General features: G+C 50.8%; 1 protein-coding gene across 1 annotated transcript in view; it reads left to right on the top strand.

Moving 5' to 3' along the window:
- The first annotated feature begins 201 nt into the window (after positions 1-201).
- CDYL (chromodomain Y like) overlaps positions 202-24,720 on the top strand; it is a 100,230-nt gene continuing 75,711 nt past the window's right edge. The window contains exon 1 of the mRNA XM_040984036.1: positions 202-351. Within this exon, the coding sequence (XP_040839970.1) occupies positions 328-351 (24 nt within the window). The 5' untranslated portion in view covers positions 202-327. The remainder of the gene's footprint in view (positions 352-24,720) is intronic.

Here is a 24,720-nt window from a genome sequence, read left to right as displayed (position 1 = left end):
TGCACTCCACCGGAGAGGGGGAGCCGCGCGCGGATCCCGCCCCAGCCCGCCCGGCCCCGCGCGCGCGGCGGGGCGCGATGAGCCCGAGCCGCAGCCGGCCCGCCGGGGAGTGAGCGGGGCGCCCCAGGGCGCGTTGCGCAGCTGCTCGTGCGCACGGCCCCGCCGCCGCCGCCGGCCCGCACCGGGCGCCCAGGGCGAGCAGGCTGGTCGGTGCACGGCGGCGCCCAGCGCCCGGAGCCGGAGCAGGAAGCGCAGGCCACGCCGGGCACCCGCCGCGGGAACAAAGTGTCGGCCGCCGGCCGCCGCGCCCCGACCCCGCCGCCCACCATGGCTTCCGAGGAGCTGTACGAGGTACTCCCCTCCCCCCAGCCCGCGACCCCGGGCCGGCCGCCCCGCCGCCCCGCCGGACACCCCGGGCCGGCCACCCCGGGGCCACCGGTGCGGCTGGACGGGAAGGGACGGCCACGGGGGAGCCGGGGGGCCCCGCGGGCCGCGCGGGGAAGTGACACAAGTGACTTGCTCGGACGGGGAGCCCGAAGTGTGCCGGCGTGGGGTGGCGCGCGTGGAGCCTGGCCGGGGGCGCCCTGGCCGGGGGCGCCCTGGCCGGGGGAGCCGGCCCGGCGCCGGGAGTAGGGTGGGTTCCTGAGCTTCCGAGAGCGTTTGGAGGGGGGTCGTGGGTGCTGTTGGGGGTGCCCAGGGCCACAGCGCCCCCCACGCCCACACACTTGGGACCCCCCCCACGCTGACCCGAGCGATGCCCAAGCTCGTACCGAAAATGCCCAGTGTTGACCGCATGCTTTAATTGGGTTAGCTTTCGTGGCCGGAGCCAGGAAATTTAAATTTAACGCTGTTCCACCGCGGCCGCGGCGTTGCGGAGTGGAGGGGGGGGCGGCGCGCGGGCCGGGAGGCGAAGTTGGGGGCGCTTTGGGCTTGGGGGCGGTGCGCTTGTGACTTGGGGGTCTCTGCCCCGCCTCCCCCACCCACCCACCCGCTCCCCACCCCCTCCAGGGAACTTGGCGGCGACTTCCTGGGAGCTCACGGGCTCGGCTGGCAAGCCTGCTCCGCTCCGCGTGCGCGCTGACCGCTCTGCGGACACCGCCTGGGCGGTGCGCGGGGACGGTGGGGCGCGAGGAGGAGTTAGGGACCTGGGTGCCGAGCAGCATCCCTAACGCCGCCCTGGCGTCACCCCCTGGAGGGACTTGGAATCCCGGCGCTGCGGACGCCCCGGGGGCAACTTTCCCCCGACTTTGAAAAGCAAATGTTGGCCAAACTTCTCCACCCCCGCCCCTTGGAGGCTGCCGGCCCCAGCCCTGGGTAGCCCGTGACAACTTCGGGGTCCGGCGCGTTCCACTTCACATTGTTCTGTGGCCAGTGTACCTTAGCCGGGATGGCTCCGCCTTCTCCAAGCCTGGGCGCCCCGGCCGCGCCCCACTGTGTGTTGGGGGCCGGTACTGCTGCGCGTGGCTCCCCGGGGATTGGGAGAAGGAAGCCCTGGGGAGGGCAGGGGCACTAGCTCGCGTCCTTGTCAGGGCTTGTGCGCGCCAGGGTCCCTCTTGGAGCTGTGATTGGAAACGCCTAGTAGGTGCCCGCCCTGCCGGGCTGGCGAGGGGCGCCTAATCCATCAGTTGTGTCCCAATGTGTGCTAAAATGGTTCTGAAGGCGACACCTTTACCCTGGGCTGTTTGTAGCTCTTGGTGTTCCTTTGGCGTCCCTCCTGGGTGTTCTGGTTGATAAGACAGTGTTTGGTGCTAAGTTTATGGCTGTTGGTGGTGTGGAAGTCAGCCAGCGTCAGTACCTTCCACGGGAAGTGATAGGTCGAATGGGTGGGGGGCGGCCTGGATCTTATTTTAGCTTAAAAAAACAAAAGCTGTACTGTGGAAGTACAGTCGAGGTCGGTTGTCGACGTGTGCTGTGAGTCCAGGCCAGTATTTTCTGAGTGAGTTTCCCAGCTTTTTTGTTTGTAGACAACGCCATGACTGGATCACAGTGAGAAGCTGACAAGTGGAGGTTTGATATGGCAAAGGAAAGCTGAACTGTGCAGGCAGACAGCTAGTCATGGAGCTCCAACTCTGACTACCTGAGAGAGAGAGAGAGAGAGAGAGAGGGAGAGAGAGAGGCAGCAGCATCGTGCTCATGGATACTCTGATCCAACAAGGTTGGGAAGAACCATCCAGAACGTCGGTGGCACCCAGCCGAGGGACACGAGTGGCCTGGACGGTGCTGCCCACGTGTGGAGGGATGCACAGACGGTTGAGGAAGTGCGTGGCTGTGCTGAAGTGTCCTGCAGGTGAGGTGGGGAGAGCTGCCTCTTTGCTAAGCTTCCCTTTCCTGTGAAGGACCTAGTGTCTGAACGTGGGACTCGGTGTGCGGCTGCAGGGCCTCGTGTTTAAGTGGTTGCTCAACTACACGGGAGGGTAAGAGGATCCTGGAAGAGGTGGCTGGAGAGCTGTTATCAAACGAAGGGCAGATAGGTTGGACTCAGTGCGCCCAGCACTAGGATCAAAGAAAAACGGATTTTTTTTTAATGTGACGTAGATGAGATGTCATGGTTTTCATAGAGACCAAGTATCCTGTATTTTTCAGCTGTTTTAAGGTGATGCATAAAACAGTGTGTGTTCACGATGTTGAAGTACATGTATGTTGTAGAGTCATCTGACTGGAAGTGTGACGCTTCTGTGGGGTGATCACATCCTATTTCCATCTTAGCGTCACCAGGCTGGGCCCGAGGTCTCTTACGCACTCCTCCATCCGTCTGTAATTACGTGTGGTCTGAACGGCGTCACCCCAAGGCGCTGGCCCCAGTAAGGGCCGCTCTGCCCTCGGGTCACTTCACCCTCCGAGCTCACGACAGCGTTTCTTCCCTCTTGTGGCTGAATACTGTTCCTTTCTCTCTGCGTGTCTCATTTTCCACTCTTGTGTTGGCGGACCCCTTTGAGTGATGGAATTGTCCTGAATTGGAAAGACCTCCGTCTGGGCGGTGGACTCTTGCCATTGGTGAACACAGCGTATCTATCCATTCATTTTTTCATCCATGTTTTGTGGTTTTGAGGGCAGCGATCTTTTATTCCTTGGTTGGCTTGATTCCTAGATAATTTTTGATAACTGTTGGACATGAGATTGTCTTTTTAATTTCTTTTTCAAATAATGTGCTGTTAGTGTCTAGAGATGCTGATTTTGTGTGTGTGTGTGTGTGTGTGTGTGTCCTGCAGTTTTCAGTCTATTGGTTTTGAAAATTACTTATCTGAAAGGCAGAGGTGGAGGGGAGGAGAGGAGGAGGTCTTTGTCTCCTTTGTTAGGTCAGGCTGGAGCTGGGGGCTCCTTCTGGAGCTCACCTCCTGCGGTGAGGTGAAAGCAGAACGGGGGCTCCAACTCAGGCACCCCCATCCTGGCATCTGAGCACCCATGCAGGGCCACACGCTGGCCCCGCTCTACCAGGCTCGCGACGGAGTCTTCAAGGATTGCCGTGCCCGGACAGGAGCGGCTGAGTGTCTTCCAGGCCCGGTGCCTTCCCTTGTCCCTTGTCTGACTGCCGCATCCAGGATTTCCACAGTTAGGTTGCAAGTAAGCCAGGAGAGTGCAGATCGTAGGGGAGACTGCGGCTCTGCCTGTTGAGTGTGGTGTTACCTGTGGGTGTGTTGACGCCTCCTGCTGGCTTTGTTTGTGTTGAGCTGTGTTTCTTCCATCACCTGAACTGTTTTCTAATCACGGGATGCCATCTAAAAGTGCTTTTTGCTGGCATCTTTGGAGATGATCGTGTGGGTTTTGCCTTTCGTTAATGTGATACAGGTTTGCTGACTTCAGTTTATCAAACCATCCTTGCATCCCTGCGATGAATTCCACTTCTTCATGGTCAATGATTTTTTTTTTTTACTGTGCTGTTAAATTCGTTTTGCTAGCACGTCATTGAGTGTTGCTTACACATTTATCAAGGATAATGTTTTCTCTTCTCCCCATCTCTCTTCCTTGCTTGCTTTTTTACCGTGTCCTCTGCTTTTGTTGTCCGAGTAATCTGCCTTGGTAGAATGTGCTGCTTCTGCCTGAGCTGGATTGGCTTGGTTAGTCACGTGTTGATAAGATTCCGCTGTGGAGCCGTCAGGTTCCGGACATTTCTTTGGTGGAGGCCTTGTTGCTCTCTGTCTCCTTCGTAACTATTGGCCTGCTCAGATTTTCCCCTTTCTTCATAACTCAGTTTTTTTTTTTTTTTTTTTTTTAAGGATTTGTTTGAAAGCAAGAGACAGATTGAGATCTTGCATCCGCTGATTCACTTCCCCGATGGGAGTTCCAGAACCCTGGAGCTCCACCCTGGTCTCCTGTGTTGGTGGCAGGGACCCTGTCATTTGGCCCGTCAGCCCTTCCGGGCACATTCAGGGAACTAGATTGGAAGGGAGGTGGGCAGGGCTCCAGCTGAGTTCACACGGAATGCTGGTGGCTTGCCCCTACCCTGCAGCACAGCAGGGTATCCTGCAGAACCCATGTTGGCTGGCTGTGTCCCTGTAGGAATTTACCTGTTACAGGTGTTTGTGGTCATCTGTGCCCATTTGTATTTCTGTTGTATCAGTTGTGATGTCTCACTTTCCATCCTGGATTTCATGAAAATGAAAACGTTTCATGAAACTTTTCTTTCTTTGGCTAAAGATGGTTGATGTCGTTCACCTTTGCAGAACGGCAGACAACCTTTTATTTCATGTGTCTAGTTTTCTAGTTTCTGCTTGATTTATTTTCTGCTCTTCATTCTACTAGTTTGGGGCTTAGTTTATTCTTGTTTTTCTAGTTCCTTGTGATGCAAAGTTATTTTAAGATATCTTAGAAGTTTTATTTCTTTGAGAGGCAAAGCTAGACACTGATCTGCCGATTCACTCTCCCGCATGCCTGCAAGTTGGACTCAGCCCAGCAAGGCTCTCATTCTAGATCACTTGGGTGGGTGTCAGAGACCCAGCTGCTGAGCCGGCACCTGCTGTCCCACCCCCAGCCCACATGTGTGCGTTAGCAGAAAGTTGGAAGTAAGTAGTGAGGCCGGGACTTGCACCCAGGCACCCCGGTGTGGATGTGACATCTTAAACTGCTAAACCACACACCTGCTCCCAGTGTGTGCATTTAGTACGACGGCTCGGTCTTAGAGAACTTATTTCACCGTGGCCCTTATGTTCTGGTGTGTGGACTTGCATTTTCACTTGACTCCAGGAATTGGCTTCCCCTTTCTTCCTTGACACATTGGTTGGTAGGTGCATGGTGCTTGGTTTTCACAGATTCCTGACTTCTCTAAAGTTCTTCCTGTTGCTGATTTCTGACTCCTACCCCGTGGGGTTTAGAGTCAATCATTTTCAGTCCTGGAGGACTTGCTTTATGGTCTAACATGACCCATTCTGGATGGCATCCTGTGTGTGCGCATGTTCTGGCTGTCGGATGCATGGTTCCTAGCTCCTGTGTGTGTGCTCTGGCTATCGGATGCATGGTTCCTAGCTCGTGCGTGCGTGTGTGTGTGTGTGTGTGTGTGTGTGCTCTGGCTGTCGGATGCATGGTTCCTGGCTGCTGTGTGTGCATGCTCTGGCTGTCGGATGCATGGTTCCTAGCTCCTGTGTGTGTGTGCATGCATGCTCTGGCTGTCGGATGCATGGTTCCTGGCTCCTGTGCGTGTGTGCTCTGGCTGTCGGATGCATGGTTCCTAGCTCCTGTCTGTTAGGTCTGTTTGCTAGATACAGGTTAAGTCCAGAGTTTCCTTCTCAATTTTCTACTTGATGTGTCCAGTGTTAAAGGAGGTGTTAAAAGTCCCCCCAGTAATTGGGTTACAGTCTCTGTCTTTATAGCTTGGTTAATGTGTCCGGTGTTAAAGAGGGGTGTTAGAAGCTCCCAAGAATTGGGTTACAGCCTCTTGCTATAGCTTGGCTGATGCTGATCTGACACGTTTGGGTGTTTGACATTGGGTGTGTACATGTTTAACAGGTGTTCGGTCTGTTTCAGAACTGGGCCCAGGTACATGTCCTGTTGTACAGTTTTTACACCTTAAAGCTGCTTCAAAGCCTGATTTGACCTGATTTGACTGTAACGGCTCCACTTTCCTTCAGGTGCAGCCCCTCAGTCTGTGTGGGTCCTTCTGGGGAAGGAACTCTTGCAGGCACGTGTGTGTGTGTCTTTTCTTGTTGTTTTAATCCGTGCAGCCATGTTTACGACTTTGGGTTGAATCTGCCTGCATTCAAGGTGACTGTTGACAGTGGGGCTTCCCGCTGCCTGTTGCTGACCGTGCTCGAGTTGTCTCGTGCGTCCTGGCTTCTCCAATGGTGTTGTGGATTCCTTGCTTTTCCATTGTCCCTGTGTGGCAGGCATTTGCAGTGTGGCTACCAGGGGGCTAAGAGGAATCTGTGTAAACATTGATCACAGAGATTAGACACACACCCCCCTTCTTAATGTCATAGTTCACATACATTTTTAAAAGTTTTATTTATTGGTTCATTTGAAAGGCAGAGTGAAGGAGAGGCAGAGAACTTCCACCCTCTGGTTCACTCAACAGATGGCTGCAGCAACTGGAGTTGGGCCAATCAGGAGCTTCTTCTGGGTCTCCCACAGGGGTTCAAAGGCCCTTCCGCTGCTTTCCCAGGCACATCAGAGAGCTGAATCAAAAGTGGGGCAGCTGAGACCCAAATTGGCGCCCAAGGTGGGATGCTGGCACTGCAGGCAGGGGCTTAGCTTACTATTCCCTGGCAGGCTTTATCTGATATCTTTATATGTTGCGTATCACTTATGAACCATTCTTCAGGATATGCTTGTTATGTAAACGGTCAGATAGTAATGGGCCATGAAACTTCAGTCAACACTACTCAGTCCTGTTCTAGCACAAAGCAGAGTATTTTGGTCCAATCACAGTGTTTATGGTGGTAAAGTTAGAACTTAATACTGTTATAAATAGATAGATAGATAGATAGATAGATAGATAGATAGATAGATAGATAGATAAATAGATATTATTCTTTTTTAAAGTTTTCTTTAGTTTGAAAGGTATGGAAACAAAACCTCCACCTGTTGATTCACTCCCCAAATAGCCACGACAGCCAGGGTCTAGCCAAAGCTTGGAGCTGGAAGTGCAGCCCAGGTCTCCCCCATAGGAGCCATCACTTGGGCTATCACATCCCAGGAAGCTGGGCTCAGAGGCTGGGGCTGCAACACAGGTGTTCCCGTATGGGATGCAGGAATTGCAAGTGGCATCTTGGCTGCCGTGCCAAACACCTACTCTTAACATTACTCATGGACCGTTTTGGCTGCAGGGTGTCGTTTGCTAAGCCATGCTTTTCGGTGGTCAGCTGTCATGATCTGTTCAGGGACAGAGGCGTACACCAGTACTGGGAGCTTGCGGAGGTTGAAGGGGAAGGAGTCGACGGCCTTTGTGCTGCAGCTGCAGTCCTGGTTCTAGATTAGAAGTTCAGATGCCATTCTTCTTAGAGTGTGGTGACTCACTGGCTGTGGCCATCTCTCCTGAGTGGTCACCGCCTCAGGATGATGTGACTGAAGGATGTGAGGCCCAGATAACATATAAAACCAACTTGTCATTGATCAGCCATGATACCTGTGTGCAGCAAAAACATCCTTATCTTCTATTCTTGGGGGGAAGGGAACTCAACTCTGCCACCTTGAAAACCAAGCCTGTTTCCCTTAGTTCAGTATATGCACTGAGGTTGATTACAGCATCCGTGGAAACAGTGGGACCCAAAGCACTGGATTGGCCTTAGTGCTCAGCACCCCAAGACTTTGCTCTTGGGGGCGAGAGAAGAGCCCGCTCTGACAAAGAAGGCTGCCGCTTGCCCCTCCATGGAGATAGCCCCCCTCCCCCGCCAAGAAGTAGTGTAAATGGTTTATATACATTTCTTTTTTTTTTTTTAAAGATTTATTTTTATTATTTTTTCATTGGAAAGGCGGATATACAGAGAGGAGAGACAGAGAGGAAGATCTTCCGTCCGATGATTCACTCCCCAAGTGAGCGCAACGGGCCGATACTATGCCGATCCGAAGCCAGGAGCCTCTTCCGGGTCTCCCACGCGAGTGCAGGGTCCCAAAGCTTTGGGCTGTCCTCGACTGCTTTCCCAGGCCACAGGCAGGGAGCTGGAAGGGAAGTGGGGCTGCCGGGATTAGAACCGGCGCCCATATGGGATCCCGGGCGTGCAAGGCGAGGACCTTTAACCACTTGCGCCACCGCACCGGGCCCTATATACATTTCTGTAGGATTTCATTGAGCACATCTTGACCCACAGGTTCTAGATTCAGTCCGTCAAAGATGGAAGTCTGCTGTTGGCTCATTCACAGTATTGCAAGGTGTAGTATTTGGAAAGATATTCAGGATTTGAGTTTTCTCCTTGCTTTGTGTTGGGCACCAGCTTGGAGTGTGATGTGACTTCCTCCGTGGGTGTTGTCAAACTCTGGGCCTGCCAGGTATGCATGCTATGGGGTCTCTGGAAAGACTGGCACCACCAACATAAGCCAGAGGGAAGCCTTCGGCTTCTGGAGTTGATTGTGGGATGGTGAGGCGGAAGTTCCTGCCCTGGGACTCTTAACGTGTGTGTGCGCACGCGTTGGAGTTCCCAGCCTGCCCTACACACCCCTGCCCTGTGACTCTGATGTTGCACTGCCACCACACGGTTTGAATGTGCTAGTCCTTGGAATTTGCATTCCATTCCTGTGCACCAGAATAAGTGGTTTTTTAAATTAAAATAGCTCCATTTAAAATATTACATATTTTAAATTTAATGCAAAGTCAGAGAGACAGACTGAAAGAGACCGCCCATCTGCTGGCTCACCCCTCAGATATCTGCAGCATTAACAGCAGGGCCGGGCTAGAGTCAGGAGGCAGGAGCTTCGTCCAGCTCTACTGTTTGGGTGTGGGGGCCCAAGCACATGGGCCATCTTGTGCTGCTTGCTCAGGTGCGTTTGCAAAGGGCTGGATTGGAAGTGGAGCAGCCGCACACAAGCTGAGCTGGTGCTCGAGGCATGTTAGCACCACACCAAGACTGCTTACCTTGCTGTGCCTCAACACTGGCTCCTTTGGTGCAAAAAAAGGGGGAGAGGGTGCTGGCATGGTGGTGTCACAGCCTGTGATGTCAGCATCCCATATGAGCGATGGTTTGTGTCTTGGCTGCTCTACTTCCCATCTAGTTCCCTGCTTATGACCTCAGAGGGCCGAGGGAGGCCTTTGGAAACCTGTGCTCACAGGGTGGACCTGGAGCAAGCTCTTGGCTCCTGGCTTCAGACTCGTCTCTGGCTGTTGAAGCTGTTGGGGGAGTGAACCAGCAGAGGGAAGATCTTGCCATTTCTCTGTCTCCTTCTTTCTGTAAATCTGTATTTCAAAAAATAAATCTTGAAGTTTTTTTTTAAATCTTTGCGTAGTTTTTAACAAATTCAGTATAGTTCATAGATAAAATTCAAAGAATATAATGATCTATTTCCTCCCTTCTTTAGTTTTCCACTCTTCCTTTCTCTCCTTTTTTTGTTTTTGAGATAATATATTTTAAATTTATATTACAGTAACAAGGCTTAATGCTTCAAAATTAAGAAGTTTAACAAGTAAAAAGCAAAAAGGCCATGTTTGGTAAGGATATGGACAGTGGCTATGTACAATAATGGGATGGAACACACGACCATTTCACCCAGATACAGTACATTTTAAAGTCGTTGCAGGTGTTAGAACTATGGTAGAGTAACATTCTTAACTGCTGATTTGACAAGGATATGAAAGTCTTCTCTTCACTATTTTGAAATAGCTTGAAGTTTTTGAGTTAGTTCCTTTTGAGTGTGTTATGGAATTCAGTAGGAAAGTCATTAGGTTCTAGATTTTCCTGAATGGAAGACTTTGAGTTACTGCTTCGGTTTCATTGCTTGTGTGGGTCCATTTAGAGTGGTTCTTGTTTCAGGCGTGGTGGGTCCCGGGTGCTGGAACCTTCTCTGTGGCTCAGCACGTCGCCCACGGTACTTTCTGGTGACCCTTCGCATCTCGGGCTGCCGACCATAGTGTCTTCTTTTTCATCTCTGACTTTGACTTCTGTCCCCTTTGTCATCCTGGCTAGAGGTTTTTCTGTTTTATCTTTTCGAAAAGCAACTTTATGTTGTGTTGCTTTTTTTAATTTCAATTTTGTTTACATTTGATCTGATCCTTTCTTGCCTGCTGTTTGGAGGTTTGGTTTATTCTTGTTTTTCTCTGTCTTTAAGATGCATGCATCGTTAGATCTTTTAACTTGAGACCTTTTTTTTTTTTTAAAGTTATTCTTATTTGAAAGGCAGATGTACAGAGAGAAGGAGAGACAGAAAGATCTTCTTTCTGCTGGTTTACTCCCCAGATGTCTGCAATGGCCGGAGCTGAGCTTCTTTCCCAGGCCACAAGCAGGGAGCTGGATGGGAGGTGGAGCAGCTGGGACACAAACCAGTGCCCATATGGGATCCTGACACATTCAAGGCAAGGATTTAGTCACTAGACCACCACACCAGGCCCATGACCTTTCTTTTTTAGTGTAAGTGCTGTAAATTTCCCTCTTAATGCTGGGCTTTTTGCTGTGTCATACAGGTTTTGATATGTTGTATTTTCATTATTTCAAGAAAGTTTGATTTCTTTTTAAATTTCCACAGTGGTCCATTGATCATTCTGTAGCATGTAGTATAATATCCCAGAATTGTTTATGAGTATTCTGCTGTTCCTCTTGTTCATTTCTGGTCATATTTCTTTAGGGTCTAATTAAATACACGTGATGACTCTATCTCTTTAAAATTCACTGGGACTTGGTTTGTCCAATTATATATTTTTATTGGAAAGGTAGACTCACAGAAAGATCTTCTATCCGGTGGTTCATTTCCCAAGTGGCGGCACCAGCCGGAGTTGAGCTCATCCGAAGCCAGGAGCTTCTTCCTGGTCTCCCACATGAGTGCAGAGTCCCAAGGCTTTGAGCTGTCCTCGACTGCTTTCCCAGGCCACAACCCTGGGAACTGGATGGGACTATCATGCCAGGCCTGAGAAAATAAATGGTAGGACATGTTACAGAGTGTGTTTCCTTAATCTTTCTGATGGTGGTAATGCAGGGAGAACACCCAGGGTCAAAGGGGTTGTTCCTGGTTGTCATTACATCTTTTAAAAGCAAAAAGGAAAGAGAAATGTCCTTTATCTTTTTTTTTTTAACAGTTTTCAATTTAAAGTTTATTTTGTCTGATGCCTGAGCGGCGTTTTTGGTTTCCACTTGTCTTTTTCCAATCCTCCACTTTCATCTGTGTCCATGTCTGAGAAGTGAGTCTCTAGTTGGCAGCATCTCATGACAGTCATGGTTTTTAATCCATTCAGCAATCCTAAGTCACTTGGCTGGGAATTTAACCCGTTTACATTCAGTGTTAGCTTTGATGGAAAGAACTAACACCTGCCATTAATGTTGATTGAGTACTGATGACTCCTGCTCCTGGTGCTCTCATGGCATTCATTTCCCGTGCAGAATCCCCTTGAGAGTATCCTTTACTCCTTGTCTAGTTGTACTGCATTTTCTCAGGTTTTGAATATTTGCAAAATAGCTTATTTCTCAAAAAATGTTTTAAGAGATTGCCTTATTCATTTTTACTTAAAAGGGTTGCAGAGAGAGGGAGAGACAGAAAGAGAGAGATCCTCCATCTGCTGGGCCACCTTCTGAATGGCTGCAATGGCCAGAGCTAAACCAGTACAAAGCTAGGAGCCGAAAGTTGCTTCTGGGTCTCCCATGGTCCCAAGCACTTGGGCCATCCTCCGCTGTTGTCCCCGGCCACCAGCAGGGAGCTGTATGGGAAGTGGAGCAGCTAGGCTTAGAACTAACAGCCACATGGAATGCTGGCACTACAGGCAGAGGATCAGCTTCCTGTTCCACTGTGTGGCTCTTGTCCTAAAGTTTCATTTAAAGGAGAGCTGCACTGGATGTAATATTGTTGGCTGGAAGCTGTTTCTTCTAAGACTTTGAGCATCTTCTGGCCTGCAGGGTTTCTGCTGTGGCGAGTCTGATCTCCAGGATTCTCCCTGTTCTTGACTTCGGGCAGCTGGACTACAGTATGTCTTGGGGAGGTTCTTTTCTGACGGAGTCTACTGGAGGTTCTGGGAACTTCTTGTATCTGTATGTCCATGTCTTTCAAAACCTGGGAAATTTTCAATTGTTTCATCTGTTGGGTTTTTAACACCTTTTCCTCTTTGTTCTTCTTCAGAAATGCCTATAATGTATTTGATCATGGGATGATATCCCATAATCTGTTCTTTTTACTTTAGTCTGATGGCGTTATTTCAAAGGCCTTGTCCTTGAGGTAGGAAATTCTTCCCTGTGCTTGATGTGTTCTGCTAAAGCTCTCGGCTTTCTGGTTTTATTTCACTGATTGAAGACTGTCTTCAGTCTGTGTTTGGATTTCTTTGTCCGTATTTTCTTGTGTCACGTGGAGTTTTGAATTCTGTCTCTGGCGTTTTCTTAGATATCCTTCAGCTCAGGGTGTGGTTCTGTAGGACCATTGTGTCACGCTGTCCTGCTGCTTCATGTCTCCTGTGTTCCCACGATGATGTCTGCCCACTTGGTGTGCCCATATGAGAAGAAACTTTACGGGTTAACTGGAATGCAGCCTAGGAGCCGAGGGTTACGTCCTTCATTCCAGACATGTGTGCAGGCAAGGGCTGCCCACCACCTGGAGGAAAGCAGTTCTGGGTGGAGTGGACTGATCCTTCCTAGTCCTCATGACCATCGCTGGCTATTAGCTGAGTCATTCTCAGAAGGAAGGATGGACATCCGAAGGGATTATGGAAAAGTATTGTCACTTCTGTTCTCATTGCATGGCATGTTTGTGTGTGTGTCAGAGTAAATGTTTTGATGCTGGAGGTCAACTGGTCATTATTTCCCACTGTTTGAATGACTCCAGTCATTGAAGAATGAATGGAGAAGCTGGCTGTGGCATTGGGCCCCTACTCCTGACCCCTCAGCTCAGGGCCTGCCTAGTGCCCCACTTCCCAGCCCTGTGCCTGTGCTGCTTCTGACACATATGGTTCCTCATGGCTCAGCTCCAGGGAGGAGGGAAGGTCTGACTGCAGTCATCCCATGCACAAGGGCATGGTGAGTGGGTGGGTCCATAGTCTGGGGAGGACTGCAGTTGTCTGGATACCTGTCAGGAGGTGAGCTCTCTCATTCCTCACAAGGATGAGAGGATGGGGTGTTACTCCCATAGGTTCCCATGCTGATAACCTGATCCCCAGGTTCCTTTGGGGTCACGAGGGCTGCACCCTCATGATAGGTTGGATGCTGTTTGGAGGGAGCAGGGTCAGGTGTTATGGGACTGGATTAGCTCCTAAGGGAGAGGTGGCTGTGAAAGTGCCAGCCTGACCCTGCCTGTCTTACCTCTCAGCCTTTCCCACTCACACCTGTTCCAACCATGGCGGCCATCTGCCTTGTGCTGGAGCTGGAGGACTCTCACCAGGCACTGGACAGAGAGGACCACCCAGTCTCCGACTTTGAGTTTCTCAAACCTTAAACCAAGTCAGTTTCTGTGTAAAAGATCATGGACTCATACTTTGTTAGAGCGCCACAAAAACCAGCCAAGACTCAGAGGAAGTATCAAGATTGCTCAGGAGAGCTTTGAGCTGGGATTTGACCTTCACTGTGACCATCTGACCATGTGATGTTCAATTCTGTCCAACTGTCTTCTGTCCCAGCCTTGGCCTACAGCAAAACCACAGTACACCCTCACTGAGTGGGCCACGGTACACCCTCACTGAGTGGGCTACAGTATACTCTCACTGATTGGGCCACAGTACACCTTCACTGAGTGGGCCACAGTATACCCTCAGTGATTGGGCCACGGTACACCCTCACTGATTGAGTGATGGTGCACCCTTACTGATTGGCCCACGGTATACCTTCATTGAGTGGGCCATGGTACACCCTCACTGATTGAGCTGTGGTACACTGTCACTGAGTGGGCCACGGCACACCTTCACTGAGTGGGCCACAGTATACCCTCACTGATTGGCTTCACAAGATATATGGTGGTTCCAAGGGTTGAGTGGCTCTTCCTGAAACCATACTTACGTAAAATATTACCCTGGTGCCAAGATTTTAACTCTAATCTCTTTGCAGTAGATGTTGCTGTTTCCCAGTGTTGTATTATACATGAATTTCAAAAAAGACTCACAAAGTTAATATTCTGTCCTGTAGATAGTGTTTGTTTAGACAGAGTTAAAGAGACAAAAGGAAAGACAGAGATTTTCCATTCTCTGGTTCACTCTCCAAATACCTGTAACATCTAACACTTGGCTGGTCCAAAGCTAGGAGCTCCTTCTGGGTCTCCCACTTGAAGTGCCAAATTTTTTGTTATTTAGGAATGCTTTCATTTCCCCCTTAATTTTTTGGTAAGTTTTGACACATAGAGATCTTTACATTTATTAGCTTACTCCCCAAACACTGTCCACAGCCTCAGCTGGCCAGGCTGAAGCAGGGTCTTCCCCAGGGGTGATGGTGACCCAGATACTTGAGTCGTTACTTGGTGCCTCCCAAGTTAGGGTCAGGTCAGGCAAGGAGCTCAGCCTGAGGGTGTCCGCACAGCTGCCCTCCTCTAACAGCTGGACCAGTCTCCAGATCCAGTTGATCCGATTGTTTTGGTCGTCTGTCCTGGCTTCCCCGTTATTCATTGTCTAAGTGTGCTTACTTGGTGAGGGGTCTGCTGTCTTCTGCTATTAAGTGTGTTTCACAGCTTTATGCTGTGCTGCTTCTGGGGGTGTGTGCTCCACCATTGCAGAGCACGCCTGGCCATTTTATGTCCAAACTCTTCATCGCCGGTGTACTCTCACTAGAACACGGCATCTTCTCATTCCTTGCTTCCTCCTACCCTCTCCTTCCCACAGCCTTGCTTCCCAAGGGCTGTCTTTGTGGTTGCTGAATTTTAGGCATTTCCTTGGCTCTAATTTCTGGTTTCCTGCTGGGTGGTGTTTAAGCTGCGATTTTAGCTTCAAGAAACATGTTTTTCTTTCTTTCTTTTTTTTTTTTTTAAATAAGTGTGTATTTAAAAGGCAGACGGGCAGTTATCCTTCATATGCTGCTTCATTCCCCATCTTCCTCGCTCCACAGTAAGATGGGCTGGGCCAGGCTGGAGCCAGGGGCCGGGCACTCAACCTTGGTCTCCCGTGTGGTCGGTAGGAGCTCAGTAACTGAGTCGTCACCCCATCCTCAGGGTGCGCCTGAGCAGAAGCCTGGACTCAGAACCAAGGCTGAAACAGTTCTCCCATACAGGTGTGTTTGCTTGTTGAGTAGGTGTGTGCTCTGCTGAGGTTGGCCTGTTCAGGGGCCAGCCCACACAGCCCACCCTTCCTCTGCCTGTCTGCAAGGGAGTGGTGAGCTCCTCCTGAGCCCATCTGAGTGTCACTTGTCTAGCCAAAGGCCCCGTGTGGCCGTGTCACGTACCAGCTTATACCTGCTCGCATGTGATTGTCTCCAAGGGTAAAATAATGCCGTGTGCTTTCCTCCCCAGAGGAATTGGCTGTGTGCATTTTTGGTGTGGTGTGGTGGACTGTCAGTAGTCACCGATGAGCATCGTAAATGAGCAAAATACAAATATTACAATGACTGGATTTGTGAGAAAGTATGTATGAGTTAACTTGTTTGCTTAAGAAAAAAAAAAGCTACCTGATATTTTTGGAAGGAAAGTAGATTTTGCATTTAACTCGCTGGTGAAAAGTTGGGGTTGGGAGTTAAGCATGCCATTTCCCTGGAGAGCTCTCTTCAGAGGAGTTGCCCCCCGTATTTAAGAAAGGTTCTGTCTTCTCTCCTTTTGCAGTGGGCTGTGCTAAGCTGTTCATTTCCCTCCTGGTTCAAGTGTACCTATTTTGCATCCATAGTGGACCGTCACTTCAGAGCATCACAGAGCTGCAAAGAGAAGCTTCCGTGTTAGCTCAGAAGTCATCTGGAGACTTCAGCGGTTTACCTGTCTGGCCCAGGACAGAAGTCACCATCTGAGCTTGAAAAGGTGTCATACCCTGTGCTCACTGAGTGGCTTCCTCTTACACTCAGATACTACGTTAGGAGTGGCTGTTTGCTGCCAAAGCAGGTGCGCAGTCTACTCAGGAAGTTCACCAGGAGGGCCACTGGCCATGGTGCCCCCAAGTCCTAGGGTGGCTATGGCTTCTGCTGTGCCCAAGTCACATGGAGCAAGTGGATGTCATACCTACCCAGAGAAAAGGTGTGTGTTAAGAGGAACTGCCAGGAATGGCTCTTAAGACATACAGGCATGTGCATGACCAAATCAGCTTACCCTTTTGGTATACCCTTTATGTGTCCATTCCAGGCCTGCCCGCAAGGAGAGCACGCGGAGGCAGGGCGTGGGAGTCTTGAGTGCCTCCGCAGCCACCCTGTCCCCGTGCTGTGCTCCTTAGCATTTGGGAAAGGCAGCTTTTGTATGATGTGTCTTCCAAAAGCCTACCAGCATCCTCCATCAACCTTTGATTCCGGTTGGTGTGTCGGGAAGCTGAGGCCTGAGCCGGTGATTTTGTACACCCCCGGTGTCCTGTCCTGTCTTCCGTTCAAGAAGCAGGCACCTCTGTTTTCTTTCCCAGCGATGTGAGGAATGGGAAATACCAGCTCAGTTGGTCATGTGAGGGAGAGACTTGAATGAAGTAATCAGAAAGTGATTCAAACATCTCATTCACATTGTCATTTCTACTCGCTGCTGCCTTCTGTGTAAGCCGCCCTGTTACTGGGTGTGCTTGAGAAAGAGGGGGCGGCCGCCTCCGTCTCCCCTCTGCCCACTGAGGCCGCCTCCGTCTCCCCTCTGCCCACTGAGGCCGCCTCTCTCTCCCCTCTGCCCGCTGAGGCCGCCTCCATCTCCCCTCTGCCCGCTGAGGCCGCCTCTCTCTCCCCTCTGCCCGCTGAGGCCGCCTCTCTCCCCTCTGCCCGCTGAGGTGCTGTGCTTGAGAGAGGGTCACAGCACTGAGTTGGCTCTGGGAGCACTGGGGAGGTCCCTGTTGGACTTTCGTGTCCCAATCCACTGTCTCCTTGGGAACTCCTCGGCCCCCAGGGGCACCCCGTCCTCCTCCCCTCTGCCTGCTGCAAGGCCAGTGCTGGCTTCCCTGCCCTTGCCAGGTCTCTGAGAGGAACCTTCCTTCCTCCTGTTGAGGCTGAGTCCCTGGGAGGGACTCTGGGGTGTGTCTGCTGTGGCCTTTGGGAGTGTAGGCGCAGTCCCGCACCCCCGAGGGCTGCTGTGGCCGCGGAAGGAGTGAGGCAGCAGGTGGGATGCCCCCCTTACTCTCCTAAAGAGATATTTTTAGATTTATGTATTACTATACTTACTTTTAGGTTTATTTATGTATACATTTATTTATTTTAGATTTACTTATTTACTTTGAAAGACAGGTTAGAAACGAAGCTACAAAGAAAGAAGTAGGGACAGACACACATGCACACACATATACACCCGTCTTGCATCTTCCAGCTCACTGGCCAAACCGCCCCACTGGCCGGAGCGGATCTGAAGCCGGGAACCAGGATTTTCATCCTGATGTGCTGTGTAGGTGCAGGGCCTGAGCATTTGGGCCGTTTGCCACTCTCTTCCCAGCTGTGTTAGCAGGGAGTTGGATCAGAGGTGTGGTAGCCAAGACTTGAGCTGGCACCCATATGGGATGCCATCACAGATGGGGACTTAACCTACTGCCCCCTTGGGAGCAGCTGTTGGTGCTGGCAGTGTGGGAGGCAACGCCTGTCCTATTTGGAATGCCCTCCACGGCCTCCCAGGAGCGGGACTCAGGAATACAGTGGAGAAACCCTGACTTCTTGCTGTAGCCTCAGGCGGGGACCCAAGAGCTTCCTCGCCTGTCTTACCCTAATGGAAAAATAACACAAGATTTTCCAAATGTTTGGGCCCCTGTACCCGCATGGGAGACCCAGAAGAAGGTCCTGGCTCCCAGCTTCGGACTGGCCCAGCTACAGCTATTGTTGCCATCTGGGGAGTAAATCAGCACTCCTGGGAGATCTCTCTCTGTGTCTCTTCTCCTTTCCGTGTAACTCTGCCTTTCAGATAAATCAAAAATATAAATACTTAATAAACAAGTTTTAGAAACTTTTCATAAATTGTTTCCCTGTCCAGTCCACTTGCTGCTGATTCCGGTGCTGCTGTTGGAATGTCAGCACCTCAGGCAGAGGTGTAACTGACTAACTTTGTAACTAACTTTGTGCTAGCCCCATTCTGTGGCATCATTTGGCATCATTTGTGGCACCTCAGGCAGAGGTGTAACTGACTCTGCACTGTGCTAGCCCCATTCTGTGGCATCATTTGGAGGTGGTGCTGGTTCTGCTCTGAAAAGGATCCTGACCACACCTTTGCCTTTCTTCGCCTGGATTTTGTACTAGGGATCAGTAAGCACAAGACAGAGTGGACATGGCAGAAGTTCATGCCATCTCCTAACATCACCGTGACAGCAGACGGTGAAGGCAGCCATGGGTGTCTGTGTGTGTCTGTGTACACCCAGCCGTGGGTGAGTAATGATAGCGAGCCAGTCTGCTTTGCAGGTTTGCAAGGAGGTCGTACCATCGATAGCTGATCAGATAGTCATCAAAGGTTTCAATTATGCAGGTGTCTTGTGAAGCACAAAATATGCTCGGAAAGAGAGAAAAATAACAGAAGTTGTATTTGTCTGCTTGAGTAACTGGAAATTTTGATCAGAGAAAATAAACAAGTGCTCCTTTTGGGAATAAGCTGCAGTTTCTACAGAAGATGAATGCGAACCTGGATGGCCCAGCATGTATTGTGAGAGCTTTTTTTTTTTAAAAGTGTATCAAAGCAGGAAATTTGGAGAATGACTTGGAGGAGGAGATTGTCTGGACTCACACACAGCAGCAGGCGCTTGGGATCCCAAGAACCGACAAAGCGCCGACGTCAGCTGTGTGATGTGGTTTCTAGGAGAAGCTGCTCTTTTGGCTTCTTTGAGATGCAGGGCCCAGACTGGGCTGCCCATGGATTTGGCATCTGATGGGGGCATTTGGAGGACGGATGTATAGAGAGGAAGGGGCCACCAGATCGAGCCAAAGACCCAGCTCCTGGACAGCAGAGTGCGCAGACCTGCACCCAGAAACCCCGTTACTCTGTGGCTTGGGGGTGTCAGCATTCCCACACGGCCTGCGTGCAGTGGTCGTCACCAGTGGAAGCAGTGAAGCAGTATGTGTCCCTGGTGTTTCCGAAAGACAGCTAGAACCAAGTCCACATGCGGGAGCTCTGCAGTTTCACGTTTGGTCCTCTCTGTAGCGTAGGCTCACTTCTTATTTGATTCATTCTTCAGATGTCCACAATGGCCAGGGCTGGGCCAGGCGAAAGGCAGGAGCCAGGGGCTTCATCCAGGTCTCCCCCGTGGGTGCGGGGGCCCTTCCTCTGCTGCTTTCCCAGGTGCCTTAGGGAGCTGGGTTGGAAGTGGAACAGCTGGGACTTGAACTGGCACCCAAACAGGGTGCTGGTGCTGCTGGCAGCACTTCATCCCATCATACCACGGTGATGGGCCCTGCATTCGTTGTTAATGTATGGTCCTGTGTACCTGCCTGTCCAGGGCCCTTTCCTGACAGGGTACAGACTTACGCATGTGGATAACCTGTTGACTGTTTATCCCACTTCTCTGGCACCTCGGTTGTCTGTCAGTTTGGGCTGACATGTGGACCTGTCTCTGCCCTTCCTCTGGTCTGCCTGCTGTTGATGCTGCCATGCCATCTTAGTTCATATATGAAGACTCACTGGTTCTTACCTTAGGCCTCTAAATGGACCCTGCCTGACACCTGTGTCTCATTCTTGCTTTCTGATTGGTCTCAGCTCTCCTCCACGGGGTGTTCTGTCCACGCCCTGGAGCCCTTGGTCGATCCTGTGAGAAAACTGGATTAGGTGGGGGGTCAGTAACACATCAGGCACTCATGGTTTCGTCTCTGAGCTGCAGATCTGGCAGTGGGTGGCACCGACAAAGCTCTGCACTGGCGGAGCCCCTGTTGTGGCAGTGCCAGTCTCATTGGGACGCAGAGGGCTGGAGGCTTGATGGAACAGTGCTGCTGCTTTTGGGTGCAGGCCTCCTGAGTGAGGTGTTATTGGGACTGGGCGTGGAGTGGTTCTGGGAGTCTGGGACTGAGCGTCCAAATGAGAAGTCACTGAAAAATGATGTGCTGAGTATTTTTGTGGTTGGTGCTGGATGCTCAATGGAGACAGGCTGCAAGGAGATGATTAGGAGGCTGTGTGATGATGTGGGATGATGGTGGTGGTGGTAGACCCAAGGGGACACGATGAGAAAAGTAGAGTCAGTGGATTGGCTGTTCCGTGTGAAAGGGTGAGTAGCAGTGGAAACAGCCAGGTCTTGCAGGCTGGAGTAAGCAGAATGGGTCTGCCGTTTGTTGAGATGGGGTTACCACTTAGGGCACAGCTCTGGTTTGGTTCCTGGGGAGCCCCAGTGAGGATGAATAGTTGCAGTTCTGATGGTCACGTTTGCGATGACTTCTAGACACCCAGGGACCAGCATCAGGCCACCACAAACAGCCCATGGCTAGGGTTGGGTCCCAGGAGCTTTCCTGAGTTACCGGTGGCTTGCTTGATAAGGCCTCCTGCTCATCAGAGCGTCCTGGAGGAGATGTGGAGACTGAATCCTAGGCTTGTTCTAGCACATGTGTGCCTGGAGGAGGCAGCCCAGAAAGGGGGTGGCTGGGGAAGGAGAGCTGAGAGAGGGCGCCTGGGAGGCACACGGTGGGGGTGCGGGCCTGTCTTGGTGCTGCTGCTTCCACGGTTAGATTCAGCACCACTGGCCCCACGGAGGCTGCGGAGCTGCACCTGTTCTGGGGGAGCCTGCTGTGGGTTCACGAGGGAAGGCGGGGAGCAGGAGGGGTTGGAGGCAGCAATTGCTGTTGAGTTTGGTGAAAAGCACTCCTGAGCTTGTACGCACGAGAGAGACGACAGGGTGGGGTGTGGTGACGGGTGAGAGCCAGCGGGAAGCAAGGTGGTACCTTCAGTGACCACGGCCTGCATAGCTGCCCTGGGAGAAGAGGCGGTGTGGACCTTCCTCAGAGCTTCCTCGCTCTCTGAGACGAGAAGGGTGATGCCAGCCTTTTAGATGTATTTCTTGACTCTGTAGTTACGGGGGCCGCTCCCGGTCATGGAGGAGCAGCCGTCTGCACTGGTGCCTGCTGAAGCTATTTGATTTCCTATCAGAGCAAGCTTGTTAAGTGCCCTGTGTGATTTGAACATTTGCAGATTCTCAGTTGTTGATTTATATGTAGGCAGTGACATCTTGGGCAGATACAGGTAACTTTTTTCTCTGTTTAAAACTCACACTGTTACTTCTTGGTCCTAAATGGCATTGACAGGAGCCATCCTGTGAATGTTATGTGTAAGTTGTAATGACACCGCAGTTTTTAGTTCTGAAAGGGGGTGCTTCTCAAAAAGATCAGTCGATTCGTGTTCATTGTTGGTTTCACTGCCCAGAGTTGCACTGACCGGTGCTGGGGCAGACTGAAGCCAGGAGCCTAGAATTGCATCTGGCTCTCCCTTTTGGGTGCAGGGGACCAAGCACTTAGGTCATCTTCCTCATTCCCAGCCCAGTAGTACAGAGAGCAAGCCAGTCCCAGTGCACAAGAGCTTGTGGGGGCTCAGTGCCCAGGCTCGGGGGCTGGAGTCAGAGCTGAGAGGGAGCTCGGTTCGGTGGCCTGTGTGGGTGATAGCAGCTGCTGCCTCCTGGGCTCTGCATCAGTAGGAAGCTGGAGGCGGGAACCAGAGTGGGTAGAGACCCCAGGGGCCCTCCGTCAGGGTGGGCATGTTAACCAGCATCTTAACTCACTAGGCCACCGCCCACTATCACTGCCCGATCTTGACACAGATTAAGTTAGTTCCCTAAGGTTGTGGATTGGTCTCTCTGTATGTAGTATATTTTTAAGTATTTATTTATTTTTAGCTATATTATTATTTTTAATCTTGTTTATTATTATTATCATCATCATCATTTTATGATACAGTTTCATAGGCCCTGGGGTCAGATATACAGAGAGGAGGAGAGATAGGAAGATCTTCCATCTGATGATTCACTCCCCAAGTGAGCGCAACGACCGGTGCTGTGCAGATCCAAAGCCAGGAGCCTGGAGCTTCCTCCAGGTCTCCCACGCGGGTGCAGGGTCCCAAGGCTTTGGGCTGTCCTCGACTACTTTCCCAGGCCACAAGCAGGGAGCTGGATGGGAAGTGGAGCTGCCAGGATTAGAACTGGTGCTCATATGGGATCCCGGGGTGTTCAAGGTGAGGACTTTAGCTGCTAAGCCATGGTGCCGGGCCCTCCAATAACTTTGTAAAGTCTGGCTTAGTTTAGGACTGTTTATTGCTAGGGACGTACATCCGATTATAGCTGTGCAGGTGCTGTTTGATGACTCTAATGTGTCCCTGTTTATTACGATTACTGAAGTAATTGCATTTGTTAGTTGCTTGCTATTGATGAGTCTTTGTTTTGATGGATTTTTCTTTCTGTGTGAATTTGCTTTTTCTGTGTGGAGGATCGGGGTTCCGTGTGGCAGCACTGCCCGTTCAGTTGTTCAGGAACTCTGCTGTGCTGCTCTGGAGGATCGGGGTTCCGTGTACGTCCTGGTGGCAGCACTGCCCGTTCCATTGTTCAGACTCCCGAGGAGCGTGACAGGGATGCCAGCCTTCTTCAGGATGGGTCCTCCTCCCACGCCTTGCCCTCCCCGTGTCCGTGTGCCCTGTGGGACATGGGTGTTGCTTGGCACTGAGGCTGTCTCCGTCTGCCTTCCCCCTGCCGGAGGACATGACTGACTGCATCAGAGCCTCCAGCCACATGCTCGCCGACCTCTTCAGATTATTTTCGCTGACATTTATTTGATTGTTGAAATACATGCCAACACCACTGAAAACAACTTTGGTTTAAATAATCATCTAATCATAACATTAATTATGTAGAATAGATCATAATTTTGATTTATTAATAATTATTATTAATTATTAAGTAATTGAATTTCCTAACATGACACGAAAGTGCTTGCTTCTTTCGCCTCTTTTTTTTCTGTGGGTTAATTTTTCTTATGCGCTTCATATCCCAAAGAATTCCTCCTTCTTTTTTCTTTTTAAAATTTATTTTTATTTGAAGGGCAGAGTTAGAGAAGGAGAGACAGATAGATCTTCCATTTGCTAGCTCACTCCCCAAATGGCCACAGTGGCAGAAGGCAGGCCCGTCTGAAGCCAGGGCTAGGATCCTTTTGCGGGTCTCATGTGAATCAGGGGCCCAAGGACTTGAGCCAAGCTCCACTGCTTTCCAAAGTCGTTAGCCAGGAGCTGGAGCAAAAGTCAAACAGCCTGGACTTGAACCAGCTCTCGTATGGGATGCTGACACTACGGGCTGAGGCTTGGCCAGCTGTGTCATGGCGCTGGTCCAGAATTCCTCATTTTATTAAAATACTCCTTTCACTGGTTTTGAGTCTATTCAGGCGTCTCCACTGTCTTCATTGAGCGCACAGCCGTTAGCAGTCGCCCCCTCCCCTGCCCCGTCTTAGGTCTGTAGGGGTTTTACTGGACACCCCATGCACACGGAATCGTGTTTTGTCTGGCTTCCTTCGATTAGCTTCACATTTTGTTTTTCTCAAGATTTGCTTTATCTTTATTTAAAAGGAAGAGTTGCAGAGGAGAGGGATAGAGAAGATCCTCTATCTGTAGATTTACTACCCAAACCACTGGAGCTGGGCGCGTCAGGAGCCAGGAGCCAGGAGCTTTTAGGTCTCCATGTGGGTGCAGGGGCCAGGCACACAGAAGGTCCATCCTGTTGCTTCCCCAGGCCACAGGCAGGGAGCTGGAATGAAAGTAGAGCAGCCAGGACTTGAACCAGCATTCATGAGGGGTGCTAGCACCGCAGCTGGGCACTTAACCTGGCTCTGTCCACTGGCTTCACACTTTCATAGTCCATCCAGGCTGTGCTGAGGAAACAGGGCTGCAGCCGTTCCTGCCCCTGTGGTTCAAGTCTGGTTCTCCATTCCTCTGGCGCCTGAGTTGGTTCTGCTTGCGTGTTACCCTAAAGCTGGGCGTTCATGTGAGGCTGGTGAGCTGGGCTTTCAGTTCTCCTGAGTCCAGGACACCTTAGGATTTCAGTGGGGCTTCGGGTCCAGTCATGTTGATGCCTGCGTAGCTAAAGGTAGCCCCACTGAGGTCACCGAATGACTTTTTAGCTGGCTGTACATTTGTTGATTTACAATTTATCAATTTACGGCTTACAGCTATAAAGTTTTTGTTGTTCTCTTTCAGTCATCTGAGTTTCTGAGAGTTTAAGGTTTCCTACACTTGAGGCTTCCATTGTGTCGTCTGCGTTTGGACCACAGGATGTCCGGCTGGTCTAGTGAACTGTAGTAGCCGTGTCCATGAGATGTGCAGGCGTGACTGTCTTCACCTTGTCTCATGTCCGAGTTAGGCTGACCTTGTAAAAGCAGCCGGAGTCTTCTCCGCTCCTCTCCCGTGAAGCTGATGTTGCTAGGATCGCTCAGGACTGTTCTTCACGTGTCAGTAGAGTTTATCAGCAAAGCCGTGAAGGCTGAGAGCGAGTTGGTGCAGTGTTTTAAAGTTGGCAGTTCAGTGCCTCTGGTAGACACCGGGCAGGAAAGCTTCACACTTCTTTTAAACTCATATTTGGTGTGATTTGTGTCTCAAGCAACTTACCTCATTACAAGTGTTCAATTTATTGGCAAATGATTGCTTCCATTCTGTTACTCATCTTCCATTTTCTTTTGAACA

The sequence above is a fragment of the Ochotona curzoniae genome, unplaced genomic scaffold, assembly GCF_017591425.1.
Source record: "Ochotona curzoniae isolate NIBS_2020 unplaced genomic scaffold, NIBS_Ocur_1.0 contig_4064, whole genome shotgun sequence".
Classification (NCBI taxonomy): Eukaryota; Metazoa; Chordata; class Mammalia; order Lagomorpha; family Ochotonidae; genus Ochotona; species Ochotona curzoniae.
This window is presented reverse-complemented; position numbering and strand designations above follow the sequence as displayed.